Here is a 23,507-nt window from a genome sequence, read left to right as displayed (position 1 = left end):
TCTCCTAATTCTCTGCCTTCTCACATAATCACTAAAGGAAACCATCAGAAATAAAACAGCAAGTTAAATGCTCAAAGGTTTCCTTTTAAGAAGTTCAGAAGGAAGGGTGATGAGAAGGAAAGGGGTTCAATTGGGTTTGGAGCAGTTGTCCTTATGGAGCATTCTGTTCTGGAAAGATCAGGCAGAGCAGCCTGTTCCCAAAGGCACAGCCATGAACAGCAACCCCTCCCTTCCCGCAGCGGTGCCGCCCACAGAGAGCCTGCCTGTTGGCTCATTAGCCTGCAGGCGCATATTCACCCAAGCGGTTGCACAGCTGGGTCGGCAAAGCCCTAACAGATCATTCCTCCAGGATGCCCTACACGGACTCCAGCCACGTACCAATGCTGTGCCATACCTGGGCTAGTTCAGGGGTGCTGCCTTTCACAGGAAGGGTTTTATGTGCCACGGCTGCAAGATGGCTGAAATGGAAAACACTGTGAGAACGAGCAAGTCTCTTGACAAGAGCAGTGCTGTGGGCTACAGAAAGCAGCAGAACTGGAAGAGCCACAACTGCAGCATGCCAGAGACACTTATAGCCAACAGCCTCTTTCACCTGGCTGAGGGAGGGCATGGTTTTCTGTAGCCAGCATGTTGTCAGGGCATGCAATCAACAACTTAATGCTCATTAAAAAAAAAAAAACACCAACCCAAAACAACCTCTCCACTCCTCCCCCCATTAACCCCCCAAACTGGTCTGGAAAGATCCTTGAGAGCCTGCCCTATCATTTCCAAAGTGCATTATTCCTTACACAATTTAACTTGTTAAAGCCTTCCCCATACACAGGCTCTACACCTTCCTCCATGAAGTCTCCTCCTGTGTTTCACTGTCCTGTTAAATCAGACAGGTCCCTAAGGGGACCCTCCCTGCGGAGGTCACATACACAGTAATGCTGACTTACAGTAATAATGTGCTTTGTCCATCTCAACACCTATGCTGAGATCAGTGGTTAAAAGGGGTTTGGACAAAATTTCTTAGCTGAAATCTGCCTTTAAGATATGATTAGTCCAGCACGAGTTTAGGTTCAGACACTGGGTTAAAGCCAAGTGATTCTTTTTTCTTGAAAGCAAATTAGTTTCTGAGGAGGCTCCTGGCTCCTTTGTTCCTGGTTCCAACCTCGATCTCTACTACTTATTATATTATTTGCTGTCCTACTTTATACCTTTCCTGCTCCAGAGAGACTGTCCCACAAATTTACATCTTGCCACTATTTTTACTCTTCAAAGCAGTGCAGATGTGAGGGTTGCAGAGCCAGCTCAGGAAGACCTGTCCTTACCGGAGACAGATGCCAGTATCAGCAATCACCTTACCTAAGTGTGAGGAGGTAGCTGACAATGTGCTTGGGTTGCAGATCCTGAGAAGATCTATATAGGACCTCATCATACCTGTGAAGGAAGAAAAGGATTGTTTGGTGTTAAAGTGGTAGGAAGGTGTAACTCAGATATAAGGCACGGCAGACTTGCTTAAGTCAGAACAAACACACAACCACAACTGCAGAATTAACGAAAATAATCTTCTGAGCCAGGCCTAAGCCATGTAATTAGCACATAATTGATTATTTCTTCCTCGTTCACTTATTATCGAAGGAGATGATTGCTTCTGCTCCTCATCATGCAAACACTGTGGATGGCAGAGCTCAGAGAGGCAGGCTATAGCAAAGAGAACACAAGAGCTATATTTGCTCCTGGAACATTATGTCTGGTTTTACATTTCAACACTAATTGTAAGTACCTAGGAGCAAAAAACATGTATTAAATAACCAAGACAGTCAAAATAGTCCCTTAGAGGATGTTGCCTTTAGTAAATGCAGCTTAGAATTTTAAGTAGCTAAAGGGAATCTTGTAACATTAGAAAAGACAAAAACAAAGTGCATTTATATAATCCTGGAATAAAATCAGCTTATGTAACACAGTATCACACTGGCTAATACAAGCAGCGTCATGGAGATCCATGTTTATTCTTCATGTATTCTGCTCTCCACTTGTCCACATCATCCTTTTCACAGCCTGCAAGAAGTTACCAAACCCCCGGGGCTGAATAGATTTCACATTCAAAGTGGACTTCCTGGTCTTTGCTCAGCTCCCAAGCCCATTCCTGCCAGCATGCCAAAGCTGAACTTCCCTGGGATCTTCCTCCTTCAAAGGCGAGCTGCAGGAGAACTGGGGAGTGAGCTCTCATCATGAGGGCTCAGCGCTCACGTAAGAACTATAGCACCAGGGAGGGAGTGCTCCTCAGTCCCTTGGCAGGAAGCTAGAAAACATCTCTTACACATGCATTCAGCAGCTCATCTCTGCCAGCGTGCGCCAGGTGGCCACTGTTCAAACAGGGAAGGTCACTGCCTTTATACCACTTCACAACAGATGTGACAGAGACAAAATCAGGGGAACCTCTGCATTGTCTCAGGGATAGCTTAGACACCAGCAACTGCTGGCCCCTCAGAGACAGTGACGTAGGTATAGCAAAATTAATCATCAAATAGCCATTAATAAAGCTTCATGAAGCAATAAAGTTCATATCAAATGAAGGGGCCTTCTTGTGACACCAACTTTGTTGCTTCGTGAAGCTGCCATTTCAGTGTTGGCCTACAACAACTTGTTACATTATTTTATCAGTTAACTAAGTCCACTTCTGCAGGTATGTACATGCTACCTTCAATCTACTGCTCATTAGTCTGCAAAGTTAGTGGTATTCAGAACTGGTCAGCTAATTTTAAGGGCAAATGTTTGGCAGCTTTTCAAACAGCAGAAGCAAAGCTGTGGGAAATGGGCTTCTGACAGCTCAAGAGTGTTTATCATGGAAACTTTTAAAGAAGAATCTACTCATGGCAACTCACAAGGAGGACTGAACAGTAATTGTAACTCCTGAAATCATGGGATATTTAAATGTGAGTTTGTTAGCCACTGAGTGCCTGGCCTAATGGATAACCTAAATATTGCTTTCTGCTGGAAGTAAAGGCCCAAGGAGATGTTTCATACAAATTCCATATGGTGCTTGGTCAGACTCAAAGGCCTTTGCAAGAAGCAGACCTGAAGCTCTATAAAAATAAGAGCCCTGCAGTGGAGCAACAACCTCTGTTTGAAAATGGACACGTCTGGGATGCAGTGATCCCTGCAAATCAACCTGAAATACATTAACCCTGTCAATTTTTACAAATAAAACGGGCAGCTATACACTAATCTGATAAAAACCAAGAAACGACCAATGAGTTTTTTGTGAAATACAATTGCACTGGATAAGTAAGATACTACCAGTCTTATTTAGAGTGCTGGCTGCTCTTGATACTCCTCAAGAGAGCATGCAGCATATCACAAACTGCAGGCAGACCTCTGGAGGCAATTACAGTTCATGGTAGGACTCTGCAACCTACAGCTGCAGTCTGAAAGGAGTCACCTGGAACTGTGACGTGACTTTTGGAAGCCCGAATTTTAAACAGATGCCCTCAAGAAGGCCTTCCTGTGGCCAAAGGAGTTAACTCTGGCATTGTGCAGCGTGCAATGCGGTATATAGGACCTCTCACTGGGAATTCTGAAAGCCTCAATTACTTCCAGCTCCATTGCAGGCTGCGCAACATGGACAACTCCCCTGTCTCCAAATTTTAATTACACACCTATGAAATAATGAAAACAGAAAATGCTCAACTTCAAGACTGAATTAATGAAGAACATTACTGCTGTTAACAGGTATTAGTTGTGCACGTTCAGTTGCTCTGACGGATGTTGAGCATGCACATACTCCATTTCACCTCACCCAGGAGCACTTCCCACATGACAAAAACAGAACAGAAGGGACCAAGCAAATCTGCAGCTAATATTTATAAAGAGCTTAGCATATTTCTGTGAGGACCAGAAATAATTAAGAAGCTCACGTACACAAAGTATGTTCCAAATATTTCTTTTCCCTCATATGGCTCCTAAAGTCCACGAAGACTTCAAGTGAGGGCTACTGTTGCAATCAGTATGACCCAACAGACAAGCCATGGCCTGAAATAGCCGGCTATTTTTCTCCTATGATCGTGCAGTCTGTGCCTGCTTAAAAGGCTGGCAGCAAATCCAGAAGTTTATTTTAAGGGAACTGGTATTTGGAAAGAAAACTAGACAAACCTGAGAAGATGCTGAAGAACAGAGATGGCATCTGGCTCTTGCAAGCACGCCACGTTAACGTCAGTTAGCTGCTCATTCCCATGCATCTGTTCTAAACTAAAATGTAGGAATGAAAAGCAAATGTTGGATGAAAAACTCTTGTTAGCAAAGCTGAACAAGAAAAACAGTAATTTGTGTTTTTAAGACAAAAGGGTAGGCATCTTCTGCTCAAGCTGAATGGAACACTGAGACAGACTAGCTGACTTCAACCCAAGACAAAAAAATTAAAATTTGCGCCAGACATTCAGTATCAACAGAATTAGAGAAATGTGTGGACAACAGGTCCAGAAGCTGATGCTAAAAGGACTAGGGAGGTAGTCGATAGCCTAGTAATGGTACCCTAGTACCATCAATACCTAGATGATAAGGGAGTACAAGACTACAGAAAGGGATCAGGCTTGCATGCTCTCCCTGAATACCATCTCCTATTACCATTGCCTCAGACAGAATACCAGGTTGGTACGGACCTTCGGCCTGATCAGGAAGGTGTCTTACCTGCTTTTATGAAAATACACATTGATGTGTGCATTAAAAATGCTCTGACAGATCACTTTAACTGATGAAACTGTTCAAACTGGACTCTTGTGAAATTCTTTTTAAAAAATAATGAAACATGTCAGGTGTTTGACCTGAATCAACAGGAAGGGGTCTGCTTTTAACCTTGGCTACCAACAGTGGGAAATACCAATGTTAAAAAGACACTAGCTACAGTGGCAAGCAAAAACATCTAAGTTCTGTGATTTGGTGTATTTTACAAGTATGGGCATTTTGGTTTTTACAACAGTTTCCTTAATCTTAGGGCCACCGTTCCTCATCACTGACACCAACCACACAGAGAGGCTGTTCCTAGAACTGAGAAAGTACATGGAGAGTTAGCTCAGCCCTGTGGAAATGAGGTGGAAATTTCATTTTAATTGGCTTGCTCTTCTGGGAAGTCTCAGTGATTCCTGTCGTAAACTCACACCTCTGCTGAAAAAGTGAACGTGTGTCATATTTAGGGAAGGAGTTAACGCTACTACGTAACAAAGCAGTAAGTTAATAAGGTTAAAATACGTGTCAAACTGTACCTCTGCATACAGAATCACAGAATCAACCAGGTTGGAAGAGACCTCAGGGATCATCGAGTCCAACCGTTGCCCTGACACCACCCTGTCAAACTAGATCATGGCACTAAGTGCCATGTCCAGTCTTTTCTTAAACACATCCAGAGATGGTGACTCCACCACCTCCTGGGCAGCCCATTCCAATGTCTAATAACTCTTTCTGAAAAGAAATTCTTCCTAATGTCCAACCTGAACCTCCCCTGGCGAAGCTTGAGGCTGTGCCCTCTTGTCCTATCGCTAGTTGCCCGGGAGAAGAGGCCAACTCCCACTTCACTACAACCTCCCTTCAGGTAGTTGTAGACTGCAATAAGGTCGCCTCGGAGCCTCCTCTTCTCCAGGCTAAACAACCCCAGCTCCCTCAGCCGTTCCTCGTAGGTCAGACCCCCCTCCAGACAAACGCTCCTCTTTCTTACCTATGGAGTCTGGCATGGGTGTACTGCAAGAACACGCCTGTATCTCCGCGACTTTGAAGAGCTCGATCCCAGCTAAACTGATAATCAGACAACAGAAGGCCCCGGAAGTCCTGGAACAATAAATCAGTGTCACCTAGATATGGCTCTCCATCTCAATTTTTAACTTTTCACAGAAGATGAAAACACCTTGGGAGGCAGCTCAGACTCACCTGAATTATTAGTGCCGCAAGACCAACTTTCTCTGCTGTCTCCATAGGGTCTTCTATCTCTTTGGTTGCTGAAGAGAAACAGAGAAAAAGAAATCATAAGTCTGTAGTAGCATAACAACTCCCTTGCTCAGTCTTGATGATGCCAATACAACAGCATCTTCTAAAACTGTGAACTAGTAATATGGAAATTGTTAGGATGCATACAGCAAGAAGTCCAGGATAGAAATCTTTCTTAAAAGTTGAGATACCGCTGTTTCAGATGGGCTTTTTCCCACTTCCCCTAGTATGTGTAATGCAGATTTTAAGGTCAGAAGGGTTCACTACAACAGGCTAGATAGACTACCCTGAATTCCTCTTCACAATTCAGACAGACAGTCTCTAAGATCAGGAAGAAAACGACAGGGCAACTCAGATTTGGTTTAAAAACTCCAAGTGATAGGCATAAAAAGTCAAGCAAAAATTGTCCCAATGGCTAATGGAGCACTCGGATGTACATTTAGGGAGTATTCACACCATCCACTGCAGATATCTAAACTGGCTATACACAGAGAACCTGAACTGAGAGACTTATAGAATGGTTTGGGTTGGAAGGGACCTTTAAAGGTCATCTAGTTCCAAACCGCCCTGCCATGGGCAGGGACACCTTTCCACTAGACCAGGTTACTCAAAGCCCCATCCAACCCAGCCTTGAACACTGCCAGGGAGGGGCATCCACAGCTTCTCTGCAACCTGTTCCAGTGTCTCACCACCCTCATTATAAAAAATTTCTTCCTTCCAATCTAAACCTACCCTCTTTCAGTTTAAAACCATTGTCCATTGTCCTGTCACCACAGGCCCTAGTAAAAAAGTCTTTCTCTGTCTTTCTTGTAAGCTCCCTTTATATAATGAAAGGCTGCAAGAACAACATCTCCCCGGAGCCTTCTCTTCTCCAGGCTGAACAGCCCCAACTCTCTCAGCCTTTCTTCACAGGAGAGGTGCTCCAGCCCTCTGGCCATTTTCATTGCCCTCCTCTGGACCTGCTCCAACAGGTCCATGTCCTTCCTGTGCTGAGGACTCCAGAGCTGGACGCAGTACTCCAGGTGGGGTTCCACGAGAGCAGAGTAGAGGGGGAGAATCGCCTTCCTTGACCTGTTGGCCTCACTTCTTTTTATGCAGCCCAGGATACAATTGGCTTTCAGGGCTGCAAGTGCACATTGCCAGGTCATGTCCAATTTTTCTTCCCCCGGTATCCCCAAGTCCCTCTCTGGAGGGCTGCTCTCAAGCCATTCATCCCCAAGTCTGTACTGATACTGGTGACTTCCCTGACCTAGGTGCAGGACCTTGCACTTGGTCTTGTTGAATTGCATGAAGTTCGCACAGGCCCACTCCTCAAGCCTGTCCGAGTCCTTCTGGATGGCATCCCTTTCCTCCGGAGAATCAATTGCACCACTCAGCTTGGTGTCATCTGCAAACTTGCTGAGGGTGCACTCAATCCCACTGTCCATGTCATTGATGTACTGGTCCCAGTACGGACCCTTAAAGGACACAACTTGTTACTGGTTTCCACCTTCGACATTGAGCCACTGACATATAACTCTTTGGACATGGCCATCCAGCCAATTTCTTATTCATCTAACAGTCCATCCATTAAATCTGTATCTCTTGAATTTAGAGGTAAGAATGTTGTGGGGGACCATACCAAAGGCCTTACAGAAGTCCAGGTAGATGACATCCATAGCTCTTCCCTTGTCCACCAATGCAGTCCCTCCATCATAGAAGGCCACTAGATTAAGTCAGGCACTATTTGCCCTTCTCCCTGGGTGGACATGACAAGCACATCTCCAAAGCTCCTCTAACTAAATGGACTGAACTTAAGTCTATCATTACAAAACCTAATTAATCTGGAAGAGTCTAAGAGAGAATGTCCTCACAACAGCTGCAGAGACATGTCTGCAAAGCTATTTCCAGCTTTTTCACAACTCAAGTGATATTCTTCAGCAGATAAGCAGCATGCTGTTGTGTACAGAAATTCACCAAAGGGCCTGTTTCATTCCCTGTCTCACAGGGAAGTTCACAGGGCCAAGCTGGTGCTCCAGTTCATCAGAAGTACAGTGAACTTGCCTATATAACAGCATTTTAGATGCTGGATCTTCTGCGAAATCAATTATTTGTGTTGGGACCCACAACCTTGCCTAGTGAAAAGGTGATGCTTTTGACATACATAACACTTTCTGTTTTTAAACTCAGATCGCAATGCACTCTACCAGGGTCTCCTCTTCCTGTTTGTCTCTACTGGAGAGAAAGGAGGATTCTTATCATAGTCTTTTACAAGGCAAATCTGTTCCACTTTAGCAAGGGCGAAGTGCACTTTTTTTATTGTCATATATGTAATTTACTAAATTTGCAGAGTTCAGCTTACGATTTCCTGTCCCAGCTGATTTCCCACTAACAGCAGAATATGGAGAATTCAGCTGTTCCTTTAAGGCCACTCCAGCTGAAACAGTTTTGCAGTACAGTTTTAGTGCACTTAGATTTCTGTCTTTTGCGTTGGTATTTCTTCGTGCCAGGTCAGCAAAGCCAACTGAAACAACTTTGAGTAGTTCACACTAATCAGACCTTTGCTATTTACAAAATTCAAAAGGACTACACTTGAAAAGCATGGGGATAGTTCACAGCCTTGAGAAGCCTCAGACTGGCTATTCATTTACGAAGACAAATATGTTTAGATTACATTATTACATTTCATAACAGATTTGTTTCAAAACAGAACAACTGCCTCAGAATTCAGGCTTTTGTTTAGATGCTTGATGAGACACAGACAAAGCTATCTAAGACAAAGTAAAGCAGCAAAGGAAATAATAGGCATTATTAGAAAGGATTTATGTGGACTGCAGGATTCATTGAGATGAGTAGAAAGAAAAAGGATGCCAATGGAAACTTAAATAGCTGAAGAACTGTGTATGGTTAATAGCAAAGGAAGAGTTTATACAAAGGTATTTAACTAACCAGTTCCAATTCCACGCAGGCATGATTTTTAAGGCTAGCATTGGTTGTTAGATGCCCAGTTCCCAAAATCTTTTCAATGACAGTGAGGCATTTTGATGCCACACACAAGTTTGTAATATGCTTCACTGTGTATCCCAACACTTGTCAATCATTGAAGACATTTCTGAGTCAGGGCTTTAAGTTTTCTAATTTAAGGAAGGGGAAGTAAGGCAGGAATTCAAACACAAGGGGAAAAATTTCTACAAGCACAGGTAGGATTTAGGATCTAACGGACAAGCTCTGGGAAATGCTGCAGTGCCATCTGAGCACATTACTTCTTTTAGCTGTTCTTCTGCCTACTGCTTGTGCAATGGAACATAGGTCTGTACCTCTGCTGTGTCAGTTTAGTCCAGCATAAAAATAAGTTTGCTTTGCACTCAGCTATGATGCTAACTTTTACACTGAACCTCTAAGCTTCATTCCTCTCTGCAGTAAAACTGGTTTGAATCGAGGGTCACCCTTCTATCATTCTGCCTGCGCCCCCTTCTCCTTGTCCACTCTACAAGCAAAATTATCTGTATTAAAAAAGCTGAGGAGGGAGAGCAAGGAATATGCACACTACTTAACCTGATCAGTTCATGGATTCAATTCAGGACCTAACCCCAGAAAGCACAAGAGGGGGCAGCATTTCACTGGGAACTGCTGGAATCTTTACTGCGTCAACAGAAAACAGCTCTAGAGCCACAGCCCAAGGTGCAGGCAAACATCCCCTTCAGCAGATTTTGCTGCAGAGCAGTGACCTCCTGGGGACTTCGGAAACAGTCATGAGGCTGGGAGGATGGCAAGGCAGCACTTGCAGTCAGGCTACAGTCAATCTTGCCAGATAAAAGTGTCAGAGCTACAAATCCTTTGGATGAAATCTGACTGTTGCCTGAACTCCATCCCCAACCCCCACTATTGACTAGCTTGTCCCTCCAGAAAAAAGCAACTGTTGTCCCCCAAAGGCAGGTACTTCCTTCCCAGTGCATAAGCATGATGAAATAATTTCACTGAATGTTAAGATTTGCAAATCTGTAGTTTAGGGAAGTTCACAGAGTTCCACAGGGATTCACAAAGTTCACAAAGGATTATTTTAACATTGTTTATATTATGGGAGATACAAAAAGTGCACAGATCAAGGCATATCACTGTGATTAGTCTGATGCAGGGAAAAGTGAAGGTTAGAAAAGACAACACTTTTTTGATAAACACAGAACATCAAAAGAAATTAATAAGACCTGAAATAGCTAACTTTTTGTGGAAGCCATGTTTTGTAACATCCTTGAGCGAACTTCATTTAAAACATCTTCCAGGAAAATTACTTCTCCTCTCCGAGTCTTCATCCCTTGAACTAGACCAAAAGACACATGCTGGCACCTGTGTTGAAAAGCAGCAGGACCTAAAATTACATTTTAATCAAGAGAAATGTTTGCAGTGGTTGTTCAGAGTTGGATTCTCACCAGGAAACAGCAATAACAGCTGAATAAATAGCGCTCCAACGTGGGAAGCTTAGTGATATAATCAGTAACTCTCCTTTCAGCAACCAAAGCTCCATACTGATTATATAATGGGAAAATTATGATCAGAATTATGATAACCTGGTCATTTGTGTGCTCTTGGGAACCTCTCTTGCTACTAGCTTTAATACAGAGGACCCAATGCAATAAACTGAGGAGAGGCAGGATATAGACAGATCAAATTACTGTGGCAACACAGATCTGTTAATAACATTAGAAAGGGAGTCATAATAATTCTATTGTGGCCACATTAAGCTAAAAGTGTAATTAATCATCGCTAATCATAAAACATTCATTGCTTCTGCTCACAATAATCCCAAGCATTATTCTGGATCCACAACCTAAGGTAATTTTAGTGCAAGTTTAAGCACTGTGAAAGGAGGCAGACTAATATTCCTGAAGGCTAAAATCCTATATTTAACCACTAAAGACATGCAGTCTGTCAGAGAGGAATATGATTTAGTCTGCAGATCCATTATTGACCTTTGCTCAGATTGCTAACAAGATTGGTAATCACAATGAAAAACAGAGTGGATACATTTCCCTGCAATAGATATTGCAAGCCTGGAGCGTGATTCAAACTCAGATTCAGATCTCTGCTAAAATATCATACTTCAAGAAGTAACCGTTTAATATGTGATCACACAATATCCCAGAAGCTATGCCATAAAATCTGAAAGATTGTTTCCCTTTTTCCCATTTTTACATCAAGCAGTTATGAAAGACCTGCTAAATGAGAGACAGGGCTGTTTTTCACATGCTGAACATATGGCAATGTCTCCCTTCACAAATAAAGCAGACCAGCAGGAATGCACATAAAGAGTGAAAAGGTTGGTGCCGAGGACCTGAGGCCCACATTGCACACAATTCCAAAGAGTTTTTTTTCTTATTCTTTCCTGCTTATTGGACTAGCATTAGTTGGGTCCTACAGGCCAAACGTCTGCTTGCACTCTGGAGTTCATTAGTTGCACATCAGCAGCACATCTTGTAGTTTAGTTTCATCCAAAATGCCTACATGATGTGCTACAGCATGGTGGTAGGTGGACACAACCAGGAGATACTCTCCAAAAGAGCACTCCACTGAAATTCCAATGTACATATTACCTATTCTTTAATAAAAAAGAAAAAAAAGGTATATAATTAAGATTCATAAATACATACCTTTCTGCCCATTCATAACCCATGAGCTTGAGTATTTGGAACAAATGTTGAAAGTGATTACTTTGACTTTTATCTGTCTACGGAATAGAATTGGTGTGTATTAGAAAATACTCCAAGTTTGATAAGGATTAGCTTTTAACACACACACATACACAGCCCGCCACAGATACTGTGCCAGTAAGTGACTGCAAGCAGAATTAAGACCTATGAAGACAGGCAGGACTTGAAAAATGTAACAGCTGGAATCTGCGGCAATGGGATTTTGCATCTTGTCAGAAAAAATAATCTGTCTTTTCAAAAATGATTATTCCCAGGTCTTGAAGGCAAAGCCATGAACTGAAATGAAACCTTGATGTTCTTTAGTTTCACATAATCTGTGAGCTTCCCATCAAACAAAATGCCTCCATTTTCACTTCAGAACCTTGCTGCTCTTGTTATATTCCCATGTTTTACATCACCAAACTTTAAGGCTCCTTTGGCTTTGAGACAGAACACCTCTTTAAGCTCTCTGTCTCCAGAACCCCCCAGGTTTTTTTGTCTCCAGCATGATTTGTGGAGCTTTACATCATAAGTCAGGTGCATAATTAAAAAAAAAAAGTATAAATGATCACATTTTCATATTAATGATGAATCTTGTGCTCTCTTCCACTTCCAGTTACTCTCTCCTATGACTCAAAGCAGTTTCTGATGGAAGTTTCTTTATGTCTAACAAAGATCTTTGTGTTTCTAGCTACAGCTGTTGCTACAAAGTTCACTTTCCTACCTAGTTGCTTTGACTACATCACTCAAAGACTCCTTTAACCCTCGTTAAAAAACACTGCAGTGACAACCAAATGACCACTATTTCCTTATTTGTTTGGTGTTCCAAGACAGGGAGTGAGCAGTAAGTGAAATGCTTATCTGCTTTTTTTTTTTTTTTCAGCTCTACCATTTGATCAAGCCTCAAGCACCTGCTTCCTCTTTCACAGTTCCTCATAACCTGTTCCACTCCTATGCATCACCTCTCTCTGTGCCAATTCACAAGCAAGGATGATAAATGGACAGTGGTGGTCAGCATTTCAAACAAGGCCTTCCAAGCTCTTTTCCACACACCTTACATAGGAGAGAAGAGCTGCACCTGTAACAAAGCCAGATCTCTCTCACTAAAAGATCTCACAATAAACTTCACAAAGTTTAGATTAAGGCCAGCACACTGTACTGGCCAATGCTGCCTCGCTGTTTCCTCTGCTTCCCTCTAGGTCCGAATTCATCTCTATTCTCCTGTTTTACAAGAGATTATACAATCCATGACATAAACTGGTCATGTTTTGTGTGCACAACAGCATGTCCCTCACCACCTGGACCACGATCACAGCATTTAAAAGCCTCTTTGGAGGACTGCAGTCTTTTGTGAGTAGATACTGTGGCAAATCATGACAATACTCAAAAAGACTCCAGTCCTTCTGAATGTAATTGCTTCTTCATGACGGTTCACAGAGCAGAATTTTCAGCTAAGACTAAACTAAAAGCTGATTTAAGTTTGTAATTACTTGTCTTGACCAACGTATATAGAAATAGCATACAGAAGAATATTTTAAATCATTAACAAAAAATAATCTAATAGCTTTTTTTAATAATCCTTTAAACTCCCATGGAGATAACAACATGAAAAGAGAGGCCAAGATGAGAATACCTATCAGGCAGTACAGGCTGAATTCCAGGTTTCAGCTGGCCACCTGAAAACTAAGTATCAAATCCTGTGTTTTTGCGATGCTGTATGATACTGCAAGAAGCATAACAATGAGTGTTTATTATGCTTGAACAATCCACATAATTAAAATTGCATGAAAACCAAATTTGTTAAGAAGGATGGAAATAAATACTAGGAGTACCACACAACTTCATCTCTATCTAAAAGTAATACTCAAAACATGGATGTGTAAGTAGATTAAAAAACATGAACCTGCAGACACTACCATTTCATAAACCTACTTTTTTTTTCATAGCTTCAGAGCACGGCAAAAATAACACAAATGCTCAAAAAGATGATTTCTATTGTGAAGAATGGCAATTTTTTCCTTACAGGCTCCAAAATAATACATGTCCAAATGTAGTCCAAGTGGTTAGCTTTAAGGGAGAAGTTTGCAGTCTGACAGTGTGGATTATATTAAATTCTTCACATATAAAAGTGTTTTCATCTCCTGTTTTGAATGCAACATTCAACGGAATCTTAGTACCTCTTTAATAATACATGTCACACATTTTAAAATATTTTTAATATTTCGCTCATATCATTGCATTTTTATTAAATACGTAGGATTTTTTTAAAGCATAGATTGGTGAATGCGCTGATTTACAGCATTACAACTAATAAACCAATTTAATGTTCTTTTAAACAAGTTGATCTGATGAACATAAGATGATCTTACAAAATACGACTCAAGAGCCTCTAAACCATTTTCTTGTAACAAAATCAGGATTCTGAAATACATTTGCATTTAATAATTAAAGACTACAATAATCCATGTTCTCGCTTAAACCCATGAAGTCCTCCAGCCTCTGGTAACACTGAGTAACCCGCTACAAAGCACTGCCACAAAATAGCAGCGAAACTCAGCAAGGCTGGCAGTTCCCTCATCAGGCTGTCTATCCCACAAAATCTCTTTAACAGTTTATGTTATCGCCCTCTCATTTTATGACTCACTTTCTCATCCCTCAGAAAGTCAGAAATTATAGAAATACTAACCGTGTTATCCAAAAACTACGCAGCCTTAGCAAGGTATGAGGAGAGGCTGAGGGAGCTGGGTGTCTTTAGCTTGGAGAAGAGGAGACTGAGGGGTGACCTCATTAATGTTTATAAATATGTAAAGGGCAAGTGTCATGAGGATGGAGCCAGGCTCTCCTCAGTGACATCCACTGACAGGACCAGGGGCAATGGGTGCAAGCTGGAACACAGGATGTTCCACATAAATAGGAGGAAAAACTTCTTTCCAGTGACGGTAACTGAACACTGGAACAGGCTGCCCAGAGAGGTTATGGAGTCTCCTTCTCTGGAGACATTCAAAACCCGCCTGGACGCGTTCCTGCGTGACATGATCTAGGTAATCCTGCTCCGATGGGGGGATTGGACCAGATGATCTTTCGAGGTCCCTTCCAATCCCTAACATTCTGTGATTCTGTGAACAGGATTAGACAGGCTAATCCATCATTTCCACCTTCAATGAGACATTGATTGTAACGGTCACATTGATCACACCACAGTCCAGTTTTGCTGCATATCTGTTTGGACTAGGAGTAGATCAAAGAGGCCTAGGCAAGGAAGTGAACAGTTACTGGAGTTCAGCTATGAGCAGCCAGTCAGCTCTCTTGCTTCTGTACTTGCTCACTCCATTAGCTTAACATTCAGCCCTCATCCTAATCTGTGTGAAATACTCATCCAACTATTTTCTTTCTTTCTAATTGTTCCCTCTGCCTTGGTCTCTACTACCTCTTGATATAAAAAAATACAAATAATTACCTACCCACATGAACTAGGCAGGGAGCTTCCTTAACTCCTAATGCATTGCACTTTCACAGCCACACAGCTCTTCGATGACAGTGAATCTCCTATGTTCCAGTCAGCAGAGGTAACCTCCCCCCTCAAAACACAACAAAAAAACCCTGTTCTATGACCACCTGTGGGAATGACAAGTTAGTAGAAACTTCCTGAAGACTGAAAATAAAAGGAGGAATGTGACTTAGCTAAAAGTCACACTTTAAACTATCTGAGTATTTAATGTTATGCTTACTGATCTCTCCCACTCCCCTAAATCATGGTATTTGTAACATTATATTGTTTTTTTAAGGAGTTGCACCAGAGAAGATTTATGGGCATTACCAAATACATCACAAAGAACATGCCAGAAACCTGCAGGTTTTTTTCACAGGTCATTAATTGAATTACATAACAAAACATGATTTTCAAAATGTTTTTTTCTGAATCTGGGAAAAAGAAAATTTAAAAGCATCATGTGATATGTCCTTGGTAATACTAAAGCAAAAAAAGTTTCACACAAGTGAGGAGATAATCCTGCTACTCATTACTGCTACTGCTGGAATTGTTAAAGATCAAAATAATCAGACCAAGAAACATAAAGAGATTCCCTGTCTACAACTGCTCCAGATTGATTAAACTGTACTTTATGTGTGATTTCTACATAATGAAGCCAAGGCACTATTTGACGCCATAAAAATTTACATTTCAGATAAGGTATCAGGACTTAGATTAGACTTAGATTCATTTTAGAACATTAATTTCTAAATTTCTAAATTAAAATTTTACAACCCCTTATAACACTAACAGCTTTTTCTGACTTGTTTAAATATTAATTATAACGATTATATAGAAAATACAATGCCAGTTGAATAAAAGTTCATTTAAAATGAATTGCAATGAATTTTTAAAACAGAGAATAACTCCAGAGCTGATTTTTCAACGGTTCTGTGGGTCATGAACTGAAACAAAACCAAGAAACATTGCCACATTGAGGCATAGTTGCTGGGCAGTAAGGGCATCTATTTTAGTGCCAAAAATACCATGTGCCAAAATCACATTGGGAGCAAGAGGCCGCCCTGTATTATTGGCAAGAGTCAGGCTCAAAAGTGTTTGGTGAATCTAGAATTACTTACCACATAAATCATAGTATCCCAGCTATGCTTATTCATCCGGTCTATAGCAGCAGCAAGATCTCTGAAAAAGATAATGAGAAACTATTTGAACTTTCACTCAAACACACCTCATTATTTGCCTTTTGGGAAAATAATCTACCCTTATGGAAGGAAGAGGACTGCCAGATTAGAGGGATCTATGAATGCCTTACACAAAAAAGAGGACATGTATACTTTGTTCATGATGTGTTTGAAATGTTTTTTTTGAACCACCAGCTATGAAAATTACTGAGGAAAGAGTTCTTATGCACAGAGTAAATCTGGTCTCTGCCTAATGGGACAATCAGCTGGAAGACTTGAGAGAAACAACCCTCTCCTGAAAAATTAACCAAGTGCTCAGTGTTAGGTTACATGATAAAAAGCTCATCTTCACACACACAAAGTAGTACTGAGAAACAACTTGCTCGAGCTGCTCCCAGGGCTGTCACAGGAGAGCCATCAGCACCATGCCCCAGCCTGAAACCCATCTCACAGGTCACCAGGAGCAGCTCTCCAGACCACCTTCTCACTGAGGGACGTTACTGCCTAAATGACATGGGATGCCAGGGAAAAGCACCTTGCAATTGTACAAGACATTATGGGATGCTTAGGGGAGGAACCAAAGATGGGAAAAGAGAGGGAGAAGATGATAAAAGGGACAGGTGGCTTGTAAACCGATTGCTGGTTAGTATGTTTGTCCGGTTGTGCCCTGCACCTAATCAACACAGTCTGTCCTGTCTTCTCATTAAACTCCATTTCAAACTTTTCCTGGGTGAGGGGCTATCTCTTCTGTGTGCACACGTGTTTGGAGGTCTAAGTATCAGTAACTGGAGTTGGAGACTACAGCTCGTATAGGCCATGGGTCTGTGGTGCCAGCAACTGAAGCTACTGGAGGTAAGTGAAATTAGGTGATGCAACTAGAGCCTGACCATGGGTTGTAGGGGCCAAGGTGTCTGTGCTGCCCACAACCAGCGTGAGGGCACATATGTCCACATGTGATTGACAGCAAATATCAACCAGAACTAGCCAGCAAGTAGGTGAAGTGGCCTGGGAACCAGGTCCACATGCATCTTCAAAGATGAGGCACCCAGAGGAGTCTGTACTATTGGTATCAGGGGGTCCAGGCCAACTGCTGCAGAGACCATGGGGCCTAGGGGTTAACTGAGAGACCTGCCTGTGTACATGTGTGTCTCTACGTAGAAGGCAACAGTGGAGAGTGAGAATCCAGGGCCAGCTGCTGGATGGCCCGCATGTCTAAGCCCAGTTACCAGAGGGATCCGCTGTGTCTGCACCAGCAACTGGAGTGGGGCTATGGGCCTCAGGGTCTCGCATGCCCAGGTGTCAGCAAGTGGGGAGACCTGGCGATCCAGGGGCCAGCTAATGGGCAGACTGAGCATTGAAGCTCAGCTACTGGAGAGAACCACATTGTGTACCCATGCTCTATATACATAATACATATGTATATTACTTATGTAGATAACATATATACATACATGTGTGTATATATATACACACATACATACATTAGACCTTCACCGTAATCAGCCAGAGGGGAACAAAATGAAGCCATTTGTGCTGAGTGGTTTTGTCTGTGTTGCCCTCTTTGGTGGGCTCTGTGTACATATGTGTGTGTGTTTGTGTGCCTACTGGGAACAGCTGCTCAGCCTTACTACTGGTTGGACCTGTGGGCATGGAGCTGTGGCAGCCTTGCCTCTGGCTACAGGATTCAGCAGCTCCCTACGGTGCAGGATTGACTGCAGCATCTCTTTAATACCCTTGTCCTGAAAAGCTGTACACAGTTTACCCTGAGGGCTAGGCATCTGATTTATTTACTTTACTGGCACAAAGGAACTGTTAAGGCTTCCATATTAAAATACCCAAGAGGAATTTTAGGATGCTGATGAGAAGGCACAGGAAAACAGTGATAAAATTGATGGTACGGTGCTGGTGGTCCACTGAGTCAATGAAGACATGGCGGAACAAGGCATTTTTTTCTGCATCACACTGCCAATAAACATTTTAAGCAAAGGTTTTTCTAAAACCTTCATTATTTGGCAAGTGTTTATCATGAAGAGATACCACCTTTGTTTTCAAAGTCAGTAGTTGGAGAAAGTATTATGATTTATAGAAAGAGACTGCTTAAGGGGAGGAAAAGTATTTAAAAGCAGTTGGTTTTCCTGAGCCATTTTCATCCCATCATAGTTACATTGCTAGTTCCAGTTACAATTACCCATTCATCAAGGTGTTCCATCCCAGAAATTAAAAGCTTCCCAACCTGTACTACTAGTTACAAATGTAATCATGTACAAAAGTTTACTGGCAAAATAAATGGCAAGAAACACAGATGGGCTTACTTGCCTTGTTATATAAAGCGATGTCCCATCACTACGCATCACGGTGGAGAACGATGAGAGGTCTTTCTTTTCTGAAACATCCACAATTCCTGTCCCTTTTCTATAAATTGAGAGAAAACACTGAAGTAACTGCAAGCCAGATCCAAAAGACAGGTAAAGTTCAGGTAAGATAGAGATCAGGACCAAAACGAAGGCTTCTTGCCATAGACGTTCCCCCTCCTCCCCCCGACAATCTCATTCTTTTCTTTGAATGACTGTATCCTTCAAGTCTTTTTGAAGACCATTCCTCTAAGTTTGTCTCCACTGCTGATGCCAGTGAGCCACCTGCCTACATTACGGTGCACTCCATGACTACAGCTTCTGTCCCAATTCAGCCAGGCAGCACATCAAGGCAAGGATCTCATCTAACTCTGCTCGTTAAATGGCACATGCAGCTATCAAACTAATTAAGAGCCTAAAAGGCCATTAGGAGCTGAACACTGTCATTGTACCTAATTCGGCACGGCCAGGCTTCTGTGCTAGCCACAAGAAAAGGCAAACTTAATTTTTAGCTGCGATTGCACAAATCCTGTTGGTCTTCTACTAGAAGAGCAACCAAAACCATCTAAAGAAAACTGTTCCCTTTAGATGATGTACACACCTCACTCAACATATTTCATTTGAAATGCAACTGAGTTGTTAAGTAAAATACACCAATAGATTGAATAGTGAGCTCATACATTGTTTTCTGAAGGAGTCCTTTATCCTCCAACATCTTTAGAACTTCCTGGGACTTCTCTTGGTAAAATGATTCTCCAGAATATTCATCAAAGTGCACTCCTAGACGCTGAAAAGTTCCAAGAATATCAAAGAAGGGAAACATTGTTAGATTGAGGCTAATAATTTCTTCACATTAAATGAGATGATAGGTCTGTGTCACAGATCAGATAGAGTGCAAAGATTATTTTTATTCCAAGAAATGTCACTTCATTGTTAAAATGAAAGGATGTTTGGATTTTGATTTAATCCATTTCTGCATTAGAATTAATCTCCCTGAGTTTAACACAGTTTTGGAGAGAATGTTCATGAGAAATTAGGAGCAAACTGGAGAGAGCAATTAGTACAAAAATTCTGAGGTAGGTCTGTAACTTGCTGTGCTAGAGGCGAAACCAGTGGACTGCAGAGAAGTTACTTGGACTTGAAACCAATCCTATTTTAAAAGGATGATAAAAGAAATAACAATAAGCAGGAGCTGCTCACAAACACTGCTGAGCACACAGAAATCACCATTACTAGGAAGGTTGAGCGTATACCTAGGAGAGATAGCATGACCTTAACTGACAAAACCAGGTAAAATGTAATAGTACAAAAGACAAGGTTTTTAATTGAGGGCAACAAAGCTGTCAGTCCATCAACTTGATATTAGTTTGGAAAGGAATTGGGACAGAAAGATCTAGCTGTACCAGTCATCATGTGATCAGTGATGAGTGACCACCATGATGCAGCTGCATACACAGCCCAATATCCACTTACCCTAACAGGTCAGCTTTCCACTAGAATTATCAAGGCTGTGTCTCACTTTGGAGATGTTAACTTAGTGTACTTAGCATGAATGCAGTGATATGTTTCAGGGAAGAAATTAAAGTACAGCCAGGTTATCTGGATTATTGAGGAAGGGGCAGGCCACTTCTCTTTTAACTTTGCAATCAAGGATAAAAGAAGACATGACCAGTTTCTACAAATGTATCAAGAGGAAGGAGATGGAAAAGTGCGATTTTAAGTAAAGAATAATACTAGAAGAAGGAAGTGGTATAAAACGAGTCACAAATTCTTTGGAGTTGCAAGTTAGAAAAAAATGTCTAAGCCCATCAAAACTGGGCATCTATTCCAGAATTTCATTGCAAGAATGTGGGAAAGAAAAACACTAGCTGGTTTTCAGATGGACTCTTGAGTAAGATTACATAGTATTAATACCAAGTGACTGGATTCAGTGACAGAAGGTGTATCTCACTTCCGTTTCCCAAATTCATAAGATTCATTGTGTGGTCAGTGGCACAAACATCTCCCACGAAACAGTGGACACCAGCTCCATTCTTGAGATTACAGTACACAACAGATGGCTGTATATTGCCATATATGGCTCAACTCAACCTGCAGGTAACTTATGCACTGATTAGTATTGTAAACTCCTGCTGCTGTAATTACTTACACTCCATTTAATACGCAACATACACAGCTCTGCATTATAACATTAAATCAGAAGTGTGAAAACAGAGTTATCTCCTAATAAAATTTATTACATAGAAACTGTTAAATTTAGCGGGTTGTTGCTGACTTCAAAGATAAAGCAAAACTGAACAGTATTTATCTAACATTAATTTTCTTTGTTGCCTAGCACCATACTCCTAGCTTCAGGGCTTCTGAGAATGGAGAATTAGTCAAAAGGTCAATTACATGGGCTCCATCAAACAAAATTTATCTAGGCTGTCAGCAACTAAAGTGACAGTCTGCTTGGATGTTAAATCAACGACCGTGCTTTTCCCAAACAGAATGGGGCATAACCTGGCATATTTAGAAACATCTTCCCCACAACACTCTGAAGTTTACTGGAAAGGCAATGAATTGACAACATTACAGAAACCTCTGCTCCTAAGTCAGTTCACTGCTTGGCAGTCTCTTGCATGAAAAGGTGCTGTGCTATGTCAGTTAGATTGATGGAGCAACAGATAAAAAGAGACCATTTTACCAACAACACAGAAAAGGCAGTGGATGATTTGTACCTTATAAATTCGGATGTATTCTTCAATACTGAATTCTCTAAATTGTTTCCAAAGTGACAATGTCTGCTCATCACGTTCCTCCAGTTTTCTAAAGAAATCCTTAGCCATCATTTTTGTGTTTTCATCTTCTGCTTCTTTGTTAATCTGCACATACACCTAAAATATAATGGCACTGAAAATGTTGAAGTAGTATAATCCTCTTCTCCAATAAAAATAAGCAGAGCAAAGTTCTACAAGAACAATACAAATACATTTAAAGATGACATTTGTAATGTTAAAATTTTAAAGCTGTGTTAAAGGAACACATTTCCTATTTAAAGGATGAATAAGGAGTCCAAGCTCCAATAGGAAAATATGCAGCTTATCTTGAAACAATACTAAGGTCATACTTCCTCACCACTGTCTCTATCATCCTCTTCATAACCTTGAAACAACTGCAGCAGAAGAATATGGAAGAACTAATTTATGCATGAAAGGGAAATCATCACAGTCTTTTAAACCAGAGACTTTTCTTCAGAGGACCAAAGGTGATGACTCGATGTTTTACAAGCTCATAAAAAAAAAACCAACCCAGTTCTGATCCAAAAGTCACTTACTTATAGTACTATGCATCCATACTAATACATGCCGTCTCTCTGTGGCTGAAGTCAAGCATATGAATATCAATATCTGACTAGACACGCACATATGTACTGTCAGTTTGCTAAAAGCATTACAAACTCTTGTATTAGCCAACTTTATCTAACAAATTTGGCTCTCCAGCTTGGAGAAGGCTGAAGGGTGACCTCATCGCAGCCTACAACTTCCTCAAGGTGGGCAGGGGAGGGGGAGGTGCTGATCTCCTCTCTGTGGTGACCAGCGATAGGACACGAGGAAATGGAATGAAGCTGTGTCAGGGGAAGTTCAGATTGGACATTAGGAAAAGGCTCTTCACTGAGAGGGTGGTTGGTCACTAGAACAGGCTCCTCAGGGAAGTGGTCACAGCACCAAGCCTGTCACAGTTCAAGGAGTTTCTGGACAACGCTCTTAGTCATATCGTTTAGTTTTAGGTAGTCCTGCGAGGAGCACGGAGCTGGACTTGATGATGCTTATAGGTCCCTTCCAACTTGAGATATTCTATGATAACATATTCCTTTATATCTAAAGGCCAAATATTTGCCCAATGATTCCTTGCTTTCCACATGTAACATTTTGAAAGCCCATGGAAAAGTTTTTAGAAAGTTAAAGTACTACGTAAAAATACTTAAATTAACTAGTGGTTATACTATGTATTTAGACCCAAATAGTTCAACTCTGTTTATCTTTTAAGTCTTTGTAAGGGAGTTTTAATCCCCAAATCATTGTGATCTTGATAAAAAATAAATAATTATTAAAACTTCACTCCTGCAATGTTCAGACAAGGAGTTTGCCAACAATACCTTGCTTGAATGGGTTCCACCTATTAAAAAAAAAAAAAGCTTCCACAGCAAAACTCTTGAACTTTTCCCCTTCCTTTTATGTCCCAAGATTTTTAGAGATTTTAACAGGCAGTACTGCTGACAAGCCTCAAAGATTAATGTTTGTTTAGTTCTGCCACAAAAAAGAAATTTAAAGTAGAGGGAAAATTGAACCCTTTCCAAGAACAATGTTCCTCCTCCCCCATCAATAGCTTCACACATTCTAACAACCCCCCCACCCCCCAATCTTTGATGTTATAAAGCAAAAATAACACAAAAGGCATATTTACATCTGATTCTTGATCAAAATGGAAGGTGCAAAGAGCTTTGAAAAGGTACATTTGTCTATGCATTTATTTATATAGAAATTGTGCTATGGAAATTTTCTTTTTAAACGAACTGTAGGAAAGATTAGTTTCACACAACAGCAGAAAAAATACCACTTTGAAACACATCTCAGTTTTTGATATAAACCAGGAATACAGCTGAACAAACAGTTGAAAAGTGGGAATATTTGAGGAACTAATTTGGTCTCAAACAACTACTGTTTAGAACCTTTTGGAGCTTGACTGAATACTGTTCTCTACAACTTGAAGGTAATTTTTTTTAAGGTCATAAAGCCTACATGCTACTGCAATAGATGGTATTTTAAAGCTTTAGTGCAAAATTCAAGTATTGAAAATTTAAATCCTGAGAATGGACTGAAAATAT

The 23,507-nt window shown here is 41.2% G+C and overlaps 1 protein-coding gene across 3 annotated transcripts in view; it reads right to left on the bottom strand.

Moving 5' to 3' along the window:
• Positions 1-23,507, bottom strand: part of RARS2 (arginyl-tRNA synthetase 2, mitochondrial) — a 49,660-nt gene that overhangs the window by 1,125 nt on the left and 25,028 nt on the right. For 2 of the 3 annotated variants that reach the window (XM_068409541.1, XM_068409559.1), the window contains 11 exons: positions 21,361-21,516; positions 19,321-19,427; positions 18,606-18,701; positions 16,230-16,290; positions 11,583-11,659; positions 10,157-10,281; positions 5,902-5,969; positions 5,693-5,802; positions 4,138-4,233; positions 1,348-1,422; positions 395-458 (listed from right to left, as the gene is read on the bottom strand). In XM_068409541.1, coding sequence (XP_068265642.1) covers positions 395-458; positions 1,348-1,422; positions 4,138-4,233; positions 5,693-5,802; positions 5,902-5,969; positions 10,157-10,281; positions 11,583-11,659; positions 16,230-16,290; positions 18,606-18,701; positions 19,321-19,427; positions 21,361-21,516 — 1,035 coding nt within the window. The remainder of the gene's footprint in view (positions 1-394; positions 459-1,347; positions 1,423-4,137; positions 4,234-5,692; positions 5,803-5,901; positions 5,970-10,156; positions 10,282-11,582; positions 11,660-16,229; positions 16,291-18,605; positions 18,702-19,320; positions 19,428-21,360; positions 21,517-23,507) is intronic. The other variant, XM_068409549.1, reaches the window with a different exon arrangement.

This window comes from Nyctibius grandis, chromosome 1 (assembly GCF_013368605.1).
Source record: "Nyctibius grandis isolate bNycGra1 chromosome 1, bNycGra1.pri, whole genome shotgun sequence".
Lineage (NCBI taxonomy): Eukaryota > Metazoa > Chordata > Aves > Nyctibiiformes > Nyctibiidae > Nyctibius > Nyctibius grandis.
Note: the sequence above shows the minus strand (reverse complement) of the source record. Positions and strands in the feature narration are given on the sequence as shown.